This window comes from Balaenoptera physalus (assembly GCF_965194825.1).
Source record: "Balaenoptera physalus genome assembly, chromosome: 20".
NCBI lineage: Eukaryota > Metazoa > Chordata > Mammalia > Artiodactyla > Balaenopteridae > Balaenoptera > Balaenoptera physalus.
The window spans coordinates 9,367,624-9,386,176 of NC_138901.1; the positions used below are offsets into that span (position 1 = coordinate 9,367,624).

The 18,553-nt window shown below is 63.0% G+C and overlaps 1 protein-coding gene across 5 annotated transcripts; it reads right to left on the minus strand.

Moving 5' to 3' along the window:
- Nucleotides 1-1,104: 1,104 nt before the first annotated feature.
- TMC6 (transmembrane channel like 6) lies at nt 1,105-16,940 on the minus strand. Of its 5 annotated transcripts, none has more exons than XM_082442973.1 (22): nt 16,788-16,938; nt 15,353-15,430; nt 14,656-14,789; nt 14,359-14,501; nt 14,091-14,186; nt 13,614-13,772; nt 12,204-12,309; nt 11,966-12,059; nt 11,473-11,730; nt 10,991-11,181; nt 9,916-10,060; nt 9,076-9,231; nt 8,465-8,616; nt 8,271-8,352; nt 7,946-8,043; nt 6,790-6,885; nt 6,462-6,537; nt 5,621-5,754; nt 5,304-5,480; nt 5,133-5,211; nt 2,658-2,725; nt 1,105-1,366 (listed from the first exon to the last, which is right to left on the minus strand). In XM_082442973.1, exons 3-22 carry the CDS (start codon nt 14,712-14,714, stop codon nt 1,300-1,302), a joined length of 2,436 nt encoding a protein of 811 aa, XP_082299099.1. In that variant the 5' UTR covers nt 14,715-14,789; nt 15,353-15,430; nt 16,788-16,938; the 3' UTR covers nt 1,105-1,299. The 5 variants fall into 5 exon arrangements, 4 of the variants coding, with proteins under 4 accessions (XP_082299099.1, XP_082299098.1, XP_082299101.1 ...); XM_082442972.1 differs by having other exon boundaries at nt 8,465-8,619; XM_082442975.1 differs by lacking the exon at nt 16,788-16,938 and adding an exon at nt 16,480-16,735 and having other exon boundaries at nt 1,105-1,531; nt 8,465-8,619; nt 15,353-15,426.
- Between the last annotated feature and the right edge of the window lie 1,613 nt (nt 16,941-18,553).

Below are 18,553 nucleotides of genomic sequence, written 5' to 3' on the forward strand. Positions count from 1 at the left end.
CTCTTCACACAGAGGCAGACATCTGGGGGGTGCTGGCCCCTAGAGCCCAGGTGAGTGTCCCCACCCGACCTCACCCAGCGGCACTCATGCCCGGAGACACAGCCCAGGCCAGCTACTCGTAGAGGTCCTTAAGCACCTCCTGGCTGGGAGCCGCCACACCAAGCCCAGGAATCCTGATCTGTCGGGCGCCCGAGCAAGTCAGGTGCCGGTCTGCCGCTGGACGTCTGCCAAATGCAGGAGCATCCTGCGTGGGACCGTCCTCAGACGAGGGACCATTTGGGGTTAGCGTGGCCCAGCTGGGAGCACTGCTGATGGCAGTGGCATCTTCACTGCGGGGCTGGCCTGGCCCCCACAGGCCAGGTTTGCTCTCCCAGGTTCCCCGCTGGGATGAGGAGCGTGGGCCCATCGCCGCTCTCCCACAGCGGCCGCTGCCCCAGCTCCTGCAGACAGCGGGCACTGGGGCTGTGACAGCTCCGTCCCCTCCTCCCCGCACCCTCTGGTCCACGGCATCCCACAGGCTCCTCAAAAACTCAGCCTGGCAGGACCTGGGGTCACCCCCCCACCAGTCACGGCAGCCAGACCCCGCTCCTGCCACAGGCCTGGGCGCTGGCTGCCCTTCTGCCTGCAGGCTCCTCTCCCCACGGCTTACTAGCAAATGACCCACCCCGGTCCCTCCCTAAATTCTCCCTCCACCCCCACCCCAATAACCACTAGCGCATCACTTCATCACCCTCCACACACCCCGTACTTGTCCCGCATGGCACAGGCTGGCAGGGCAGCACCTGAAGCTGCAGCGCGGTCCATCCCTGCCATCGGGGGCTGGGCCAGAAGAGGGCGCCCTGCGCTCAACACTGAAGCCGCACAGAGTCTGCTTCACGGGGAGCCCAGCACCAGGGGAGGCCCCTCGGAGCGTCTGGTAGGCCGCAGGGCCCTGGCCTGGCAAGGAGAGCAGCCTTGAAGAACCAGAGGGAGAAACTGAAGGGGCGGCACATGCACGAGGCCTAAGTTCCCATGACCTCGGCCTGGAGGTCGTCCACGGGCTGTACCTACGTGCACCTGGGCAGGCCTGAGCATAAGCACGGACTCCCACGAGACAAGCCCATTTTGCACAACGTGTTTAATCAGGATAAATAGAGTCCTGAGCAGGGTCCACTGGGGGTGCTCCAGCCTCGGACGGGCGGCAGACTCCCATCACCTTCCCCGTGTCCCAGCGGGGCCATCTCCAGGCAGCATCTGTGCCTGCAGGTCCATGGGAACCGAGGGTGACGGGGTTCCCGGGCTGCCGGGCCCAGCGCTGTCCTACTGGGCATCCCAGTCGTCTGTGAATACGGCCGGGGGCGTCACGGCCTCCTCGGTTCTACCAACCCTGCCAGAAAGGGGAGTCAGCAAGGGGCCCCATTGCCTTGGGCAGCGCGGGCCTCGCTCGGGAGGCTGAGGAGCCCCACAGTCATCCCTCTGGGCAGCCGAGGCCAGAGCATCCCCAGCAGCCTTCCTCAGGAGCTGTTTCCAGGCCTCCCAGGGCTGAAAGGCTCTGGAGAGAAGTGGAAGGAGCCGGACAAGGCCGCGACTCACCACCGATGCCTTGGCAAGGGAAGGAGCCGGACGAGGCCGGGACTCACCACCGGTAGGCCTTGGCAAGGGAGGGAGTGGTGCGGGCAGCGGGTCTTGTTAGATGGCTCGTTCTGGGGGCTCCTGCTGCCCGGGGTCGGGGCCGGGGAGCCCCAGGGGCCTCGACCTGCAGACCTCAGCTGGCCCACCTGGCCGGGCGGGGGTCGAGGAGGGGTGTGTGTGCATTCCCGTGGGTGGCCTGTCTGTCCAGGCAGCAGGAAGATGTCTGAGTTCATCTCCCCTTCCCTGGGCTCAACCGCAGGTAACAGTTGAAGGGTGAGACGTGCGGCCACAGGAGCAGCCCCAGCCCCGCGCCAGGGCAGCCGGGGCTGAGGCAGCAGCGTTTGGGGCAGGGGGGTGTTCACCTCAGGGGGAGAATGGAGGCAGGGGCCTGAGGAGAAGGCCAGCCAGGCTGACCCCCGACCCATCAGGACGGGGGTGGCAGAGGGACTCCCCTGGTGGTCCAATGGTAAAGAATCCGCCTTCCAGTGCAGGGGACCGCGGGTTCGATCCCTGGTCTGGGAACTAAGATCCCACGTGCTGCGGGGCAATTAAGCCCACGTGCCACAACTACTGAGTTCGCGTACCTCAACTAGAGCCCGCGTGCCACAACTACAGAGCCCACGCACTCTGGAACCCACGCGCCACAACAAAAGAGCCCACATGCCTCAACGAAGATCCCGCGTGCCGCAACTAAGACCCGACGCAGCCAAAAAATAAATAAAACAAATAAATATTAAAAAAAAAAAGATGGGGGTGGCAGAGAGGAGGGAAAGGGCGTGAGAGACCCCAGCTCCACCTTGCCCCCTGCACACAGTTCCTTCATTTCTTTTTTTTCCTTTCTCAGCAAACTTAAGTTTTCCTCCTCCCCCAAATGCCCCACACACCTGAGGAGGAAAGGTGGGGAAAGGGGGCAGGGGAGTCCCAAGAGGCTGCGGGCCACCCAGGGAGGCCGGCAGCCACTTCCCTCCCCACCACCGGCGGAAAGAGGCCTCCCTGTGCAGTACCCACTCCTTCTCCCCAACACACTCCCCTCCAGGGCCCCTCACCTGCTCCTCTCCTTCCTCTCGTAGATACGCTGAAGCTTGTTGATTAAGAAGATCTTGTCTTCCCCCTCCTAGAAACGCCAGAACACAAAGGCTGAGAAAACAGCCATCATGTGTCCGTCCAGAAGTGCCCTGTTCCAGACTGCACTTGGGGTAGCTCACAAAGAGTGTCTGACATCACAAGCACAAAAAGTTTAAAGAAGGGGGACAGAGGCACCAAACAAGGACAAGGAAAAACCAAGAGCCAAGCAGTGGGCATATATATATATATATACATACACACATATATAGACACACACACACACACACACACACACATATATGCATCTAAGCTTCCTAGTGGCCAAGGTGAAAAGGGAAATGTGATCAGTTGCACAGTGAGGGCTGCCTACCCAGCCTAACTCAATGTACAACCGGCCCTGACATTTAGTCTGTCTTGGGCAAATTGACCTTGGTCTGACCTCGGTCACCATCTGTAAAAGAGGGATACAAATGTCTGTGTCATGGGGCTTTTATTAGTTTTCTATTGTTGACCTAATCAATTATGGAAACTTAGTGGTATAAAACAACACAAATTCAACATCAGTTCTGGAGGTCAGAAGTCCAAAATGGGTCTCAGTGGGCTAAAATCAAGGAGTCAGCAGGGCTGGTTCCTTCTGGAGCCTCTGGGGAGAATCTTTCCTTGCCTGTTCCAGCTTCTGAGTCTGCCCCCATCCCTGGGCTCATGGCCTCCTTCAGAGCCAGCAATGGCCAGTCAAGTCTTTCTCACACCTCTTTCTCTGACATTGACTCTCCCACTTCCTTTGTTAAGGACCTTACAATTACATCGTGCCCACCCGAATAATCCAGGATAATCTCCCACCTCCAGGTCAGCTGATTAGCAACTGTAATTCCATCTGCGACCCTAATCCCACAACCCCAATGCCAAGTAACATGGCATATTCACAGCTGGGATTAGGACAAAGACGTCTTTGGGGCAGGTATTGGCCAACCCAGGGGTCTTTCGACAACTGACTGTGAAAACGCACATAAAGCTTTAAGTCTAGGACCCAGTAAACATCAGGCGGCTTTCAGGGCCCATCAAACCCCGGGGTCAGACTGGATTCCTTGCGGGGAGTCTTCACAAAGAGAAAACAGCGATTTTGTCAGGATGCGTTCTGAGCGCTGGGGACCCTGGCTCACCCACGAAAGCGCTGAGACACCTACGAGGTGGGACCTCCTTAAGAGACCTTCCCGTTTTCTCTCCATCGAGTTGGTGGGTACAGAGGGCCGTGCGCCTGAGTAAGCCACCTGCCCAGGCCAGAGAAAGGATGCTCCGAGCGCAGGCTGAGATCAGAAGTGTGGCCCCAAAGACTCAGAACCGGGGCCAGCCTCGGCCTTGGGAGGACACAGCCAGCAGCAAGGACCACCCGGGGAACGAGGAGGGGCGGCCGAGCTGGGGTTCCCCTCCCGACGCTGCTGTGCGTCCACCACCGCGGGGCGCTGCAGGCCCCAAAGCTCTACATGGTAGGGCAGGCGCCGGTTGGGAAAAACCCACTTCCGATAGCTGTACCTCAGCCAAAATGCCCAGCCTGAGCCCTGCCCTCGGTTTGTGAAAGGGGAGGAGAGGGGTTACCTTGTACTGCCTTACTTATAACCATATAAAAAGTGGGAGCTGTCCCCAGGGGATCCTTCCACGCAAGAAGACCTGACCCAGAGTCCCTGCACCAATTAGCCAGCAGAAGACTCACACGCGGGCTGCACCCCAGCCCCGTCCTGCCTCGGCTGACACCCAGCAGCTGACCCCCAAGTCATTTCTAACGAACAGTGGCTGGTGGCCACCAGCCCTGATGTGACCGCCTAGGGGACACAGGCACCAGCTGGCCCCAAGGTGGGCTCAAGCATTAAGTACACAAGTGAGAAACTGGGAAAGAAAAGGAAAAAAGAAAAAACAGCGGTGGGGAGAGTGATGTCGGGGCCCTGGGGGCAAGGTTGGGGCCCTGGGGATGAGGTCACAGCCCACCAAGTGTTCAGGGGAGACCCGCTGTCACTGACAGGTGCCCCTGAGCAGCCAGCCCAGACCCAGGGAGGACAGGACCAGGTGAAAGGCCATTCCTGTCTGGGGAAACGCCAGCCCAGGTGCCTCTGACCTACGGGGCAGTGACTTGCTCTCAAGGTGATGGGAGGCCCAGTAACTGCGCAGGGAGGGAGGGCAGCCTGCGGGCAAGGCTGGGCGGCCTCTAGGGGGGATGCGGGAGGGGGAGGGGGGGTGCTCGGAGCAGCACCACCAGAGCCCTCGTCCCAGCGGGGTCTTTGCAGACGGGCAGCCTGGCTGCCTGTAGCTTACGTCTCCAATTAATACAAGATATGCATCTTAATCGATGTGATTCGCTTGGCAAACAAGCCCTTTCCACAGCCCAGGTCCGGGGGGGAGGTGTGGAGGGGCCGCGGGTGTGAGCCAGCAGGCGCCCCCGAGGTGGGAGCCCGAGGGGCACGCACGTTGCTTAGCTGCTCCTTGAGGAGGCAGATGACCTTCCGCTGGCCCTTCACCACCTGGATGTTGAGGTAGATCACGGCCCTGCGGGAGACGGCCGCTCAGGCTGGGCCCCCCCGCGCAGGAGCCCCGGGGAGGGAGACCAGGGCCCCCACCCGGGCCTGCCCCGCACTCACAGCAGCAGGGCCGACGCCAAGTAGATGGGGAAGGCACTTTCCACCAGGTACCGGTGGATCCAGGGCAGCCAGGAGACCCTGGGGCCTGCCTCCTCCAGGTGGCGCACCCACACCTTGCCCGCCTCATACATGGTGTCCAGGGTCCGGAAGGGGCCGCAGATGCTCGAGGGCTTCACCCTGGGGGAAGAGGGCGGGCGGCTTGACCCCTCAGCCCGGACATACGCCACCTCCACACCACCCAAACCGCGGTCACCAGCCACAGCGGCCCCAGGGGGCAGCTCCCCATCCCGCCCCCCAGAGGCCGAGGGCCCACTCACTGCCAGATGGCGTAGCAGAGGAAGATGGCAGCGCCCAGAAAGGAGGGGAAGCAGAGCAGCGAGATGAAGACGGTGCTCATGTGGGAGGCCTTCCAGGGCCTGCGGGGTGCCTGGCAGTTGGCCATCAGGCTCGTCTGGGGACAAAGGTTGCGCTCTGCCACCGCCCTGCCACCCACCCTCCCCCAGGCCTGGTGGGGCCTCCAAGAGGGAAGAGGGGCAAGGCCAGCAGTGGGCTGAGGGTGTGCTGCTTGCAGGGGGAGCCCGAGCCGAGCCCCCAGGACAGCCCGCAGAGAAGCAGACACTCAGAATCTGAGCCCACAGGCTGGAAAGGGCCAGCGGGGCTACCTCCCGGTCTACGGAGGGGAGACTGAGGCTCACGGGGGGCAGGTTGGCCAGGTCACCCGCACGTGAAAGGGTTGATACTAAAAGCCACCTCCACTGACTGGAGGTCTCCACTGTGCCCGACGCTTTATAAACGTCACCTCCGGCAGCGCCCCCCAGAGCAGCACCCACATTGTACAGAGGAGGAAACACAGGACCAGAGAGAAGAACCTGGTTCTGAGCACCTCCCAGCGCCCCCCTCAAGCCCTGGCCCGTGCACACGGGCACCTGGCAATGACCACGGACCCTGACGGGATGGTGCCCAGCCTGCCAAAGGCAGTGATGCAGGGACGGGACGGGGGTCAGCTGTGGCCCGTGGGACTGACCCAGAGGGTGGCCCTGGGCTGCCAGCCCCACACCTCTTGGGTCAGGGATCCGCATCTGCCGGCCCAGCGGCCACCCTGGCTGCACACTCTCCCCAGGCCCCGCCGCCCTCCCAGGGACCCAGCGGCATCTTTACCTTCTTGACGTAGAAGAGGAACAGCAGCTTGATGATCTGCATGGCGGGGAGGAGCGGGGAGAAGAGGACCCCCAGCCTGAGGAGAGCAAGGAGAGGAGAGGGCTGCATTCCAGAGGCTGGGTCCTGACCCCTGTGTGGCTCCCCAGGCCTAGAAAGGCCACCCGGGCCTGGCTTGGGGTCGGGACCCCGGGGAGCTGAGACTGGGTCCCTGGGGAATTGAGGGGTCAGGTCACTCCAGATTCCCAGGACTGGGCCTTGCTGTGGCCCAGGGGGAAGCGGTCAGCCTCCCCAAGGGCCAGGCACTGGGACACAAGTGGGAGATGCTCACCAGGTCAGGGTCTGCCCGTAAATCAGCTCCAGAACATTCCCCGCAATGTCGAACTCAGGCTTCCCCTTCCTCTGAGACCTCTTCTCAGAGATGAGCCTGGGCAGAAGAACCCCTGGGGTCACGCGGGAGGGCCAATCCCCAAGACAGACCCTCGTCCCCACCCCAACCCGCACGCCAAGCTGAAGACCGTGCCCTCCCCGCCAGGGTGCCAGTGATGCAGAGGGGAGACGGCGGCCTGGGGTCCCACCCTGAAGGGTCCACACTGCAGCCAGCTTCATCTCCGTCCTTTTTCTAAGCATGTACGGATACACCCGGGTATAAATGTGCACATCAGCACATCAGCATCAAATGTTTTACTGCTTTTTTTTTTTTTTTTTGGCTGCGTTGGGTCTTCGTTGTTGCGCGCGGGCTTTCTCTAGTTGCGGCGAGCGGGGGCTACTCTTTGTTGCGGTGCGCGGGCTTCTCATTGCGGTGGCTTCTCTTGTTGCGGAGCACGGGCTCTAGAGCACAGGCTCAGTAGTTGTGGCATGCGGACTCAGTAGTTGTGGCTCGTGGGCTCTAGAGCACAGGCTCAGTAGTTGTGGCGCACGGGCTTAGTGGCTTCGCGGCATGTGGGATCTTCCTGGACCAGGGCTCGATCCCATGTCTCCCGCACTGGCAGGTGGATTCTTAACCACTGCGCCACCAGGGAAGTCCCTGTTTTACGGCTTTTTTTAAATCTTATTGTTATTAAATTCACATGTTCTCAAAGAAAACACAGAAAGAAGGAAATAACACCTACAATGCTAGCACTCGTAGCCAGGACATCTGAAAATGTTCCTCTACTTTCTGTTCTTCCTCCCAACCCCTTTTTCCTTTGTATGAGACAGATTATACCATATGCATCATTTTGAAACCTGTTTTCCTTTCCAATCTCAAAATAGGTTACATCCTGTCTCCTAAATGTTTTTTTCAAGTTTATCGATATTTTACAGAAGAGCCGTCATGGGTAGAGATTTATGGCCCCAATCTGGGGTCAGGTCCCGATTTTCAGAGTCCTGAGAACCGCCTGGTGACCCTCACCTCCACCACACAGGTGAGGATGCCAGGAGCCCTTCCGCAGGGGGAGCCCAGGTGCCCAGGAGGTGAGCGCAGGGACCCGCCCCTGGGGCCTCACCTCCACACCAGCTCCCCTAGAAGCGTGTCCAGCAGCGTGAAGATGAAGTCCATCACCATGAGCCGGTACAGCTCCTGGCCCACAAAGTCCTCCCAGCACTGAAACAGACGCGGCCTCAGCCCCCAGTGCCCTGGTGCCCCCCCCTGCTCTCCGTGCCCACCTGGGGGCCTCCAATATGCTTGTAGACCAGGCCAGGTAAGATCAGGTGAGGGCTGAATGCTGTGAGGGGCCACCCTGTCCACCCCCAACCTGGGACCAGGGCAGACCCTCTTGAGGGGCCCGGGGAGCCCCACGCCTCTGCCAGCACTGCCCGGCCCGCCCTCACCTGGTCCTTCAGGGTGCCCACCCTGCGGCCCAGCCAGTGGTAGCAAAGAATCCCCAGGATGACCATCTTGAGGATGAGGTTCCTGCGGAAAGGGGGGCGGGGCGGGGGGCGTGCACAGGCTGAGGGAGGGGTGCCTGGGAGACAGAGGTCCCGCCCCAGAAAGCCCCACGTGGCGGCCCCATCCGGCCACGCACCTGCAGATGGCCACGTACACCTCTAGCACCGGGGAGTCGTGCCGCTCCAGGGCGGCCAGGACGCGGAACAGGTAGGGGGCCCCCAGGTTGAGAAGGCAGACCACCAGGGGCAGGGCCAGCAGCGCCCCGTCCTGCTCAGCAGACACGCGGCTCTGCTACGGCAGGGGGAGGGCCAGCGGTCAGCGGTCACCACAGGCGCCCCAAGGACAGAGGCAGGTCCACTGATGGGCCCGAGACGGGGGAGGGGCCGCAGGGAGGGGTCCCGGGGCGGAAGGAGGGGGTGGAAGTGGCAGGCACGCCACCCTCCACCCCAGGCCCAGTGTTCAAACCGCACAGGAAGGGGGGTGGGAGGGGGAGGAGGGGGGATGGAACACAGGTGTCTGGGGAAGAAAAGAGAAAAGAGAAACCAAAAGAAGACGAGAAAACATAAGGACAGAAAAATAGGGGGAGTGTCAGACAGACCAAGAATGAGAACAAGGCCTGTGAGGGAAGCGGCCTCCAGGGAGGGCCCGGGCGGAGGGTGCGGGGCCCCAGGGGGCCCAGTCTAACGAAGCAGGCGTCTGACCCCACGGCCGGAGCCTCCGCGGGGACCCCCCACGCCCTCCCCGCACCTGGAGCACGAGCTCTGAGAAGCTGTAGACGGCCAGGGCGCACACCAGCGTGGTCCCCAAACACAGCAGCCACACGAGCCCCAGCACGGCCGCCTGCCGCAGCCGTCCGCACGCCCTCCGAGGGCGCTGCCGCAGCTGCCCCTCGGCCAGCAGCTCCTGGGGGCGGCAGCGGGCCTGTCACCCGCGGCACGGACGCACGGAGACGCGCAGACACACGCGCCACACCCCCGGGGACACGTGGAGCAGACATACAGGGAGGCTCGGGGGATGCCGGGGGTCGCCTCCCACCCACCCCTGGGGCCACGGCCCGTCACTCCCCCTGCTCGGGGGCCCCTCCAGGCACCAGGAGACCGCAGCACGGGGCCGCAGGCTGAGGCCTGCCCCAGCCGCTCCCACCCACCCTCCCCAGCCCTGCCTCCTGAGCTGTCCTGCCTGTGGACAGCCGTCCCCTCGCTGACCCGGAGCCCCAAGGCACTCCCTGAGGGCCCATCAGCCGGGTCAAAGCTGTGAGCTGCCCTGACCCGAATCCCGCAGCGGGAAACCCCAGAAAGGCAGAGGACCTTCCGCGAGGCCCAGGCCAGCCACCCTCTGGCCCTGAGGCCTTGGGCAAAGGACTGAGGCCTCAGTGTCCTCACATGTACCCCAGGGCTATTGGGGGGACCGGGAGCACGTGCCAGCTGGTGCCCCGCAGGCCTCTTCCCGCGGGGGCCGGAGGACACGGGGACTCCGGGGAGAGGGCCCGAGAGCAGCCCTAACCCTCTCCCACTGGAGCAGGCCCCGACTGGTGCTCCCTGGACACGGGGTGGGGGACAGAGGCCCCAGGGCCCCTGGGCAGCTCACCTTCAGCTGGGTTCGGATATTGTCGTGCTGGAGGCGGGTGGCCCATTTCTGAGTCACTTTGTAGTCCCAGGAACAGAAAACAGTGATGGCATGGACCCCCGAAGTGCTGCCCACCCGGTAGCTCTCCCCAAAAGAGCGGGACATGCTGGGAGAAGCAGAGGCAGGCAGAGGGTGAGATGGGGCGGAAGGCGCAGAGGCCGGGGAGAAGACAGATGGGATGCTCCCTGCAGCCAAAACCCACCACCCACTCAGAGGAGCCCTCCCGGCGCTGGATGGGCCTCCGGCCACGCTCCCTGCCCCACCTCTAGCCCAGAGCTCTCAGCCTCCTTGTGTGGACCGCCGGCCACTCTAGATCAGCCCTGACCAACAGGGAGCCCGCCAGCCACAAGTGGCTAGAAGAGGGGTCAGGCTCCACTCCCCACCACCATGGCCGGCTGCCTCCCACCCAGACGTGGCTGCAGAAGGTGCTGGCTCACCTCAGGGCCTTTGCACTGCCTCTCCCGATAACCAAAACACCTTCCCCGGCCTTTCTCCAGCCCACCCTTATTTAACCTCCCTCTCTGGGATGAGTGCCGCTGCCCTGGGAAGCTGGTCTGACTTCCTCTCCTATGCTCCATAACACCTGAGCAACATAACACCAGGAGTTTCCCAGCCTCTTCATTGGCCTATCTTCTCCTGTAGACAGCAAGCTTCTCAAGGACATGCACCAAGCTCATTTACCTTCCTGTCCTGAGCAGAGCACAGCAAATGTTTGTGGAGCGGATGGGTGCATGGATGAAAGTGTGGATGGATGGATGGAAGGAAGGCAGGATCCACGGATGCACGGTTGATAGATGGACGGATGGATGGAGTGATGATGGATGGACGGATGGATGGAGTGATGATGGATGGACGGATGGATGGAGTGATGATGGATGGATGAATGGATGGAGTGATGATGGATGGATAGGTAGCTAGACTAGGTAGCTAGACGGATGAATGGATGGGTAGCTGGATGGATGGATGAATGGATGGATGGATGCATGGGTGGATCAATGGCGCTCAGAGCCAGGGTCATAGGGTGGAGGGCTATTACCTGTACACCAGAGTGATGCAGGTGATAAAGAAAGCTACCCCCACGGTGAAGAGGTAAGCCAGGGGCATGTTGTAGGGCAGGCCGCCCGCCTCAGGAGTGCACTGGCCGCCATCCCGTGGGGAGGCACACGGCTGGTTCAGCGTCGCGTTACTATAGTAGCCGTAGTACATGACAGTGTGGGTGAAGCGGCCCTGCAGAGAGGACGCCCGGCCACATCAGGGACTCTCCCCCTCCCTGCACCTGACCCGCCCTCAGGCTTGGAGGGCAGATGGAGGGCGCCCAGGGGGCAGGGCGAGGGGAAAGGCAGAAGGGGAAGGGCCAGGGCAGGGGCAGTGAGGAGAACACGGAGGTGGGCAAAGGGCCGTGGCCACCCTGGAGCTGCCAGGACACACCCCTCCTGGAGACGCAGCAAGGGGTGGGGTGGGGGTCCCTGGAGGAAGCCGTGACAAGGGGTTGCCCTGCCCGCCCCCACCAAGCCTCACCCCACCCGTGAGAAGCTCCAGGCCCCTGAAGGCGGGCACGGAGCCCGAGGGCGCAGGCGGGAAGGCGGCCTGCACGCCCACGATAAAGGCCAGCAGTGGCAGCAGCAGCAGGGTGTTGAAGGCCAGCAGGGTCTTGAGGAAGAGGAAGTAGGAGAGAACGCTGGAGCCAAACTGGCCCCCAATCCGCTTCAGGGCGTAGTGCCAGGGCATCAGGGCCTGCAGCCCCGAGAGCAGTGCGAGTCCCAGGTTGTGCGACGCCTGCGGGGACAGAAGCAGGACAGCCCTCAGGCGAGGCTGGAGAGAGGAGCCGGCCCCCAGCCAGACCCTGGGCCAGGCCTAGAGCACAGGGGCAGTGGAGGGGGAGCCGCGAGGGGAGGGGGGTCGATCACACCCAGAGCCAGGCTGAAGGCTAGAGGACCCCACGAGTGGCACGCGGAGGGAGAAAACGTGGCCCCCTCAGCGCCCCAGCCCCCAGCTGCCCAGAGGCGCCTACCAGGATACAGCTGTCGCGCAGCTGGCTGCAGCAGGAGAGGAGCCCACGGTGCCCCCGGGCCCTCCGCTTGCCCCTCGGGGGCCGGCTCTCCTCTCTGGGGGCAGAGGCAGCGTTAGGGCTTGGTCCACTCCCTCCCAGGGACCACCCGCCCACCGCAGGCTCAGGACCCTTCTCACCAACCACCCCGCCCAGCCGAGGAAGTGGGTCTGGGGTCCGCATGAGGCCGAGGGGCACTGACCGCAGGCAGCGTTTCTCGGACAGGCTCAGCGGCATCCCCCGGAGCATGTGGTCCCGCTGGGCCACCGTCAGGCCCTGAAGCTCCTTCACCAGGAGGCCCCGCTTCTCTGCAGGATCCGGAGCGAGCCCTGTGGGTTCCCCGCAGCATCCTTCCCTCCCTCCCACAACTGCGGCCGTTCCCCTGCAACACAGGCCTCTGCCTCCCGGCCAGGCCTGATGGCTCCTCCCTGCTAGGACCCTGTGCTGCCCGCCTGTCCCACACCCCCACTGGCCATCACTCTCTCACCTCCACCCCCTGGAGCCCAGGACTCGATCAAGTTCCCAGCATCTTCCGAGGCCCAGCCCAGTGCCCCCTCCGCCTTGAACCAAACTCTCCTCTTGGGTCCCCACTCGCATCTTGCTCTGACCCCCCAATGCCCCTGAGCCCCGTCCGCCCCCCACTCAGCGGTTCCCTCTGTCCCCCCACCACTTCCCACTATGCCAAGGCCTGGTAGGGTGAGTAGGGGAGAGCAGGACCTGGAGATCTGCCCCTCCCCTATGTCCTCGTTCCTTTCATCTTCACAACCACCATGGAAAGGGGGTGCTATTTTAACCCCACTTTACAGATAAAAAATGACCAGAAAGCAGACACCTGGCGTGGTTTACACAATGAAACTGGAATGTCCACCCTGACCTCAGAGCCCACATCACCCTGCACTGCTCCGTCACCCACCAGCTGGGGGCCTTGAGTAAACAGGGAGAGGAAACACAGGCAGGGCCCCAGGAAGTACCCAAGCCCCTGGGCACTGATGCCAGAGATCACCCGGCTGAAGACCAACCTGTGAGCTGGGCCCTGCTCCCTCCTACGACCACTCTCCCTTGTTTCCCAGCCCCTCCACACAGGCCTCTCAGATACTCAGACAAGCCGGCAGGCTCCCACCTCAGGGCCTTTGCCTATGCCCCACTGACTCTAGTGTCACTTCCTCCAGGAAGCCTTCCTGGGTCGCTCCAGGCTAGACAGGTTCCGTGACACTCTCCTGCAGCGTGCCTTTCCTCAGCTGCCCTTATCTGAGCTTTAACCATCCACTTATCCATTTATTTGGTTCCTGTCTATTTCACAAGGCAGACAATAAGCTGCATGAGAGCTGACTGGGTCTGCTTACCACCATCACATCCCAAAGTTAACACCAGCGTCTGCGACACTACAAATGCTCAACAGACGCTGTGGAGCGCGTGCCTGCATGAGCCAAACGCTGTGCAGCCGGAAAGGCCCGCACTTCTCTGCGCCAGTGGCCGGGACACCGAGACACTCCCACACCCCTGCAAAGAGACCTCACCGCTGGGGGCCTTCAGACAGCCCACTGCACCCCCGCCCCACCGCCCCGGCCTGCTGACCTCCTCCCCACCGAGGCTCCAGCCCCCTCTCACTCACCATCCTCCTCCAGGACCGTGGGGTCCAGCTCCAGGTCGTACAGGCGGAGGCTGGGCCGGGCCGAGCGGCCCACATCCCTGAGCTGAGGCCGGCCGGCCCTGCGGCGCAGCCTCACTGTGCGGCTGTAGTACTGGGAGAGGATGGCGCCGCGGCTCCGGCCTGTGGAGGCCGCTGGTCAGGGGGGACGCGCCGCCCCTTATGTAGAGGCAGGGGCTGCCCCCCCACTCCTTCCCAGGACCCAGGAAAGTTCTTTCATAAGAGACCTCAAGCACCACCGGGTTCCCAAGAGCATATTTTTATCCCCATGACGACTCCGGAGTCGTTTTTAGAACGCGCGAGGCTGCATGGGGCTGGGCTGGGCCTCCAGGCAGCAGACGGGGTGGGGTAAGAGCCCAAGAGGCCTGGCTCTGAGGTATACAGATCCCCGCCGGAAACCGCAGCCCAGCCCAGGGTCCAAAGGCAGAGGGTCCCACTCACCAATGGTGCGACTGGGCATGCTGGCCAAGATGCGGAGTGTGGCCGTGCTGTAGACAGGGGCGCCCTCGGGCCCCAGCAAGGCCTGGCGGTCACTGCCTGCCCAGCAAGAAAGACTCGTCCAGAGGTTCTACAGACACCACCGGCCGGAGATATCCCCTGCCCACCCCCTGCCCCAGGCTGCTAGGAGGGGCTTCCTGAGAGGTTGAGAGGCTCCGTGTCCGGCCCACACATCCCAGCACCCGGCCTGGGCCAGGGCAGGCGGGCTCACCTGAGGCCCCCAGGGCTCCAGCCCCCGGCACCCTCTGCTGCAGCTCCAGCCCCTCCTCGGCCACCCAGCGGCTCTGCTCCTGGATGAGCTGATGGAAAGAGTCGTGCACTTCGCTCTCATCATAGGGGCTGGGCTCCTGGCTGCTGGGGTGAGAATGGGGGAAGGGGCAGGAGTTCAGGCTGCGGCGGACCCAGTCCTCGCCCCAGCAGCCTACCCCCTCCGAAGGGCTGAGGTCCAGACCACCTCTCCCTGGGGGTGATACATCCCAGCCCCCCAGCCCCACCTCAGAGCACTTACTCCTCTGGGTCCTGTGGGGTCTCAGGGACATTGAGGACAAAAGCCAGCGACCGGGACATATCTGCGGCCCACCCCCAGCCAGTCTGCCGACCTAGGGCAGTTCAGAGCCTGGACACAGCCTCAGGAGCCTTCCGCTGCCCATGTGATGAGACAGAAAGCGTTACAGCAAAGTTAGCCTGGCACCCAGCTCCACTGCCCGCTCCCTGGGGACCATGGGGGGTGCCACTCCCAGCCCAGGCTGCCTGAGCCCCCATCCTGCCCCATCCACACACAAACACCAAACGCATGGCCAAGTGAGTGGCCCCAAATAATCCTCAGGCCAGAATGGACTGAAGGGGAGCTCCTTCCGGAGGGAAGGAGGAAGGAAGTGAGGGGAGTCTGGGCAGTTCCCCACCAGCTTCCTCAGTGACGCCATCCCTGCGAGATGGGGAGCGGGTGGGGTGCCTGTGGATAGGTTTTCCATTCCCAGGGTTCTGACCCAGAGATGCCGCCCTCTGGGTGAGAAAGGTCAGGGCAGCTGAGACCTTCCCTGTGCCCGCCCGTGACCACACAGCACTTCCTCCCGGCCGGAAATCCCACAGACAGCTAGCAGCCTGGGCCCTCACCCTCACCAGCGCCTGACAGAACAGCAGACAGGATGGCCTCCTCGGCTGCGCCCCACCCTGCATCCCCCGCACAGGAGTCACTCCGCGCCAACCTGGGCGCGTCAAGGTCGACAGCCCTCCTGAGAGACTCCGCTACATTCCATCACCTCCGGGCAGGCCAGGGCAGCTGGCTGGGGGAGGGGTGCTGGGCGTTAAACAGGCAGCCTTTGTCCAGCCTTTGTCCGGGCTCTGCCATCACCCAAGACAACTGAACCAGGGTGGCCTTGTCCAGGCTCTTCAGCCCGTGGGAGGGGGGCGAGGGCGGCAGGCTCCCAACCACCCGCTGAGTCCTGCAGGACTCTGCCCCAGCAAGACTGGGCCCAGCCCTCGGTCTGCCCTGTCCCCCCCCACTCCTCCCTACCCTCACCCCCAGGGAACTCAGCACGGTGGGCTCAGCTCAAGGGCTTCCTCAGGCGAGGCCAGGGTGTCCAGACACAGCAGGTCCCGCTAGGGCTGTACCCAGACAGTGCCCTCACTTAGGGGTGTCCAGTCTCTGAGCCCACAGAGTCCAAGCCCCCTCCCCGTCTCTCTCACAGGAGCACAGTGTGGAGAAACCAGCAGAGAGAGATCAGAGGTGGACTCTTGACTCCGCCTGAAATGGAAAGTAGCTGGAGCTGGGGCTGAGGGTGTGCCCCCCAATCCAGCCCCTAGAGCTGGAATTCCTTCCTGGAAAGACAGACCTTCCCAGGTTCAGATCTACAGGCCTCTCCCACACACCCCTTCTCCAGGAGGCAGGAGCAGGGAGATGGAAGGTGCTCAGAGGGTGCCTGGGGGATGGGGGCTCACCTGGGCACTGGCATCTGGGCACTGCCCAAGACTTCTGCCTGGTACCCAGCACCCTGGCACCCTTGCTCAGGCAGGGACAAGTCGGGCAGGAGTTTCCAGGGTGCACCATTCCTGAGCCGTGAGCCAGGTAGGGAGGGGAAGGGTGGGGCCCGTTTCCAGAAACCCCACCCCAGCCGGAAGCCAGTCCTCTGGGAGCAGCTACTGTCCGGTCAGAGCCGCAGCCCAGCCTCTGAGCCGAGGGAAGGCAGCAACTCCGAGAGACCCTGGACCCCTCATCTGCCAGTCTCCCACAAGCCCACTTTCCGCCAGTGGTACCCACCTGCAAACCCGGCCTCCCCGCCCCTTCCCATCCCGAGAGACACACACCACCGCCCTCTCCCCTGACGTCCGCCACCTGCCTGTTGGGGTGAGCTGAGATCTTCACGTCCCCCGCCCGGACCCCCCTGAGAGAGTCAACTCAGGGAGTGAACTCAGGGAGATCCAAGAGAACCCGAGGAGGAAACTCGGTGCCCAGTGGCCCCAGAGGCCCAAAGGGATTCAGAGGGGGTGGAGCTGGTGGCCGCAGGGGAACTGGATGGGGCTAGGAGGACGAGGGCGCCGTCCCCAAGCCCCGGAGCTGCGGCCCCCACCCACGACCCGGCACCCGCATCCCGGCGCTGACCTGGGAGGCGCTGGGGAGGAGGGGCCCGGCGCGCGGCTCACCTGTCCCCCGCGAGGGCCGCCGGGAACTGTGTCTGGGCTCCACCAGCTGCGGGAGGGGTCGTGAGGTCAGAAGGAGGGAGTGGCCAAGGGCCCTGGGGCGACCTGTGACCGTATCAGGCCCGGCGGGGCCAGAGTGCTGCTCCGCCCAGCCCGGCCCACGTGCCGACAGGGCTCGGACAGGTCACGTGACCCGGCTGGGGGGGGGCGCGCCCCGCTCCTCCTCCTTCCCCTCCCTGTCGAGCCCTCGGCGACTGTGCCCTCTCCCCACCAGCTTCCGACCCCTCCTCTCACCCCACCCTGAGGTCTGAACAAGATGAAGGCGGCGAGTGTCTGGAAGTGTTCCAATCTCTGGTTGAAGCCAATTTCTGTGGGACTCAGTTTCCCCAAGTTTCAAATGGGGACAATGATTCCAGACCCGCCCACTTCCCAGAGCGATTATCAAAATAACACCATGCGGCAAAGCCACACGGATACGGCGGGCGTTGCAGGACCAGATTGGGTAACCCCTTCCTCCAGCACAGCCTCCTGCAACAACCGCTCCAAGCCGGCTGGTAGAACCCGGGGTTATCTCCGCCCTCCCGATGTGGGCGTGGTTTCTCCAGCAGAGTTCCGGCACACTTCCTGTGTGCTAGGTGGGGAGGAGAGGAGGCACACTTAGGGGCTGTCCCCGTTGCTGTTTGCTCCGTTATTCCCCACAAGCCAGGGAGGGGGGCACTAATGACCCTAGCTCACAGATGAGGAAACGGGCCGAGAGGTCAGTCAGCCCCCAGGGTGTCATCGGCCAGGGTGTGAGTCTTGTCCACCTGGGAGCTCTACCTAGAAACCTGACCTCGAAAAAGCCCGGCAGGCCAGAGGAGAGTCAACCTTGGGTTTGAGAAAAGGGTGGGATTTGGACACTGGTGGGGGCCATTTCTGGTTGGGAGAAGCCTTGAGAGGCGGGCAGGGTGAAAGTGAGCTGGAAGGCAGAAAGGAAGGAGAGGGCCCTCCTGGAGGGGAGGACAGGTGGGCCAAGCCAGGATGCCCAAATAGAGAGTCGTTACCTCAGGATGGATCTTGGTACAGGCACCTCAGCCTGGAGAACTAGCTCTGCCCAGCCCCCACCTCTCCCCCAACACTACTCCCTGCCCTGCACACCCATGCTCCAGCCACGTTTTACTTGCATGATCCCAGGCACAACTTGAAAGTCACCTCCTCTGGGGAGCCTTCTGGGATTGAACCCTGTTGGAGCATGTGCCACTTCCTATTGACATGTACATTTGCCAGTCCGTCCCCCCTCTCCCGTCCCGTCTCTATCTCTATGCTCACTGTGTGCCCAGCACCAGCACCCAGCCTGGGGCCTGGCATGGGGAGCGGAGCAGGGGGGGGCAGGGGGATCTGGAAAATCAGGAGGGGGAGCAGGCGGGGAGGCAGAAAAACCACTGGAGCTCGTTAGGGATGAGGGGGCCCTCAAGGAGGCGGAGAGGGAGAAGGAGGAAGGACAGGACCGCGGGGCCTCCCAGGGGGTCCCAAGAGAGAGAAAGGGCCGAGACAACTCGCCGGGGCGGGGCATGAGTGCAGCCGGTTCCTGAGCGCTTCCTATAGGCCAGACGCTGGGCCGCTTCGGCTTAAGTGCCAAAGACGGAGGCGGGAAGTTGAGAAATAACGCCTAGGGCCTCTGAAAATCGAGCAGCCTCAAGTGGTCGGACCCACCCCCTAAGTTATTGCACTATGGCGCCCTCTGAGCCGAGCGGAGCCGGGGCTACCGGCGGATAAGGGGCGGGGCCCGC

What these genes read in the sequence shown, in the direction of transcription:
- TMC6 (XM_082442975.1), bottom strand. Translation starts at nt 14,714, where the DNA reads ATGTCCCGGTCGCTGGCTTTTGTCCTCAATGTCCCTGAGACCCCACAG. An exon ending in TCTCAGAGCTCGTGCTCCAG is followed by an intron (nt 8,620 to 9,075) that starts GTGCGGGGAGGG and finishes CCCCTGCCGTAG; the next exon opens with CAGAGCCGCGTGTCTGCTGA. An exon ending in GAGAGGAAGGAGAGGAGCAG is followed by an intron (nt 1,532 to 2,657) that starts GTGAGGGGCCCT and finishes ACTTCTCTCCAG; the next exon opens with AGCCTTTCAGCCCTGGGAGG.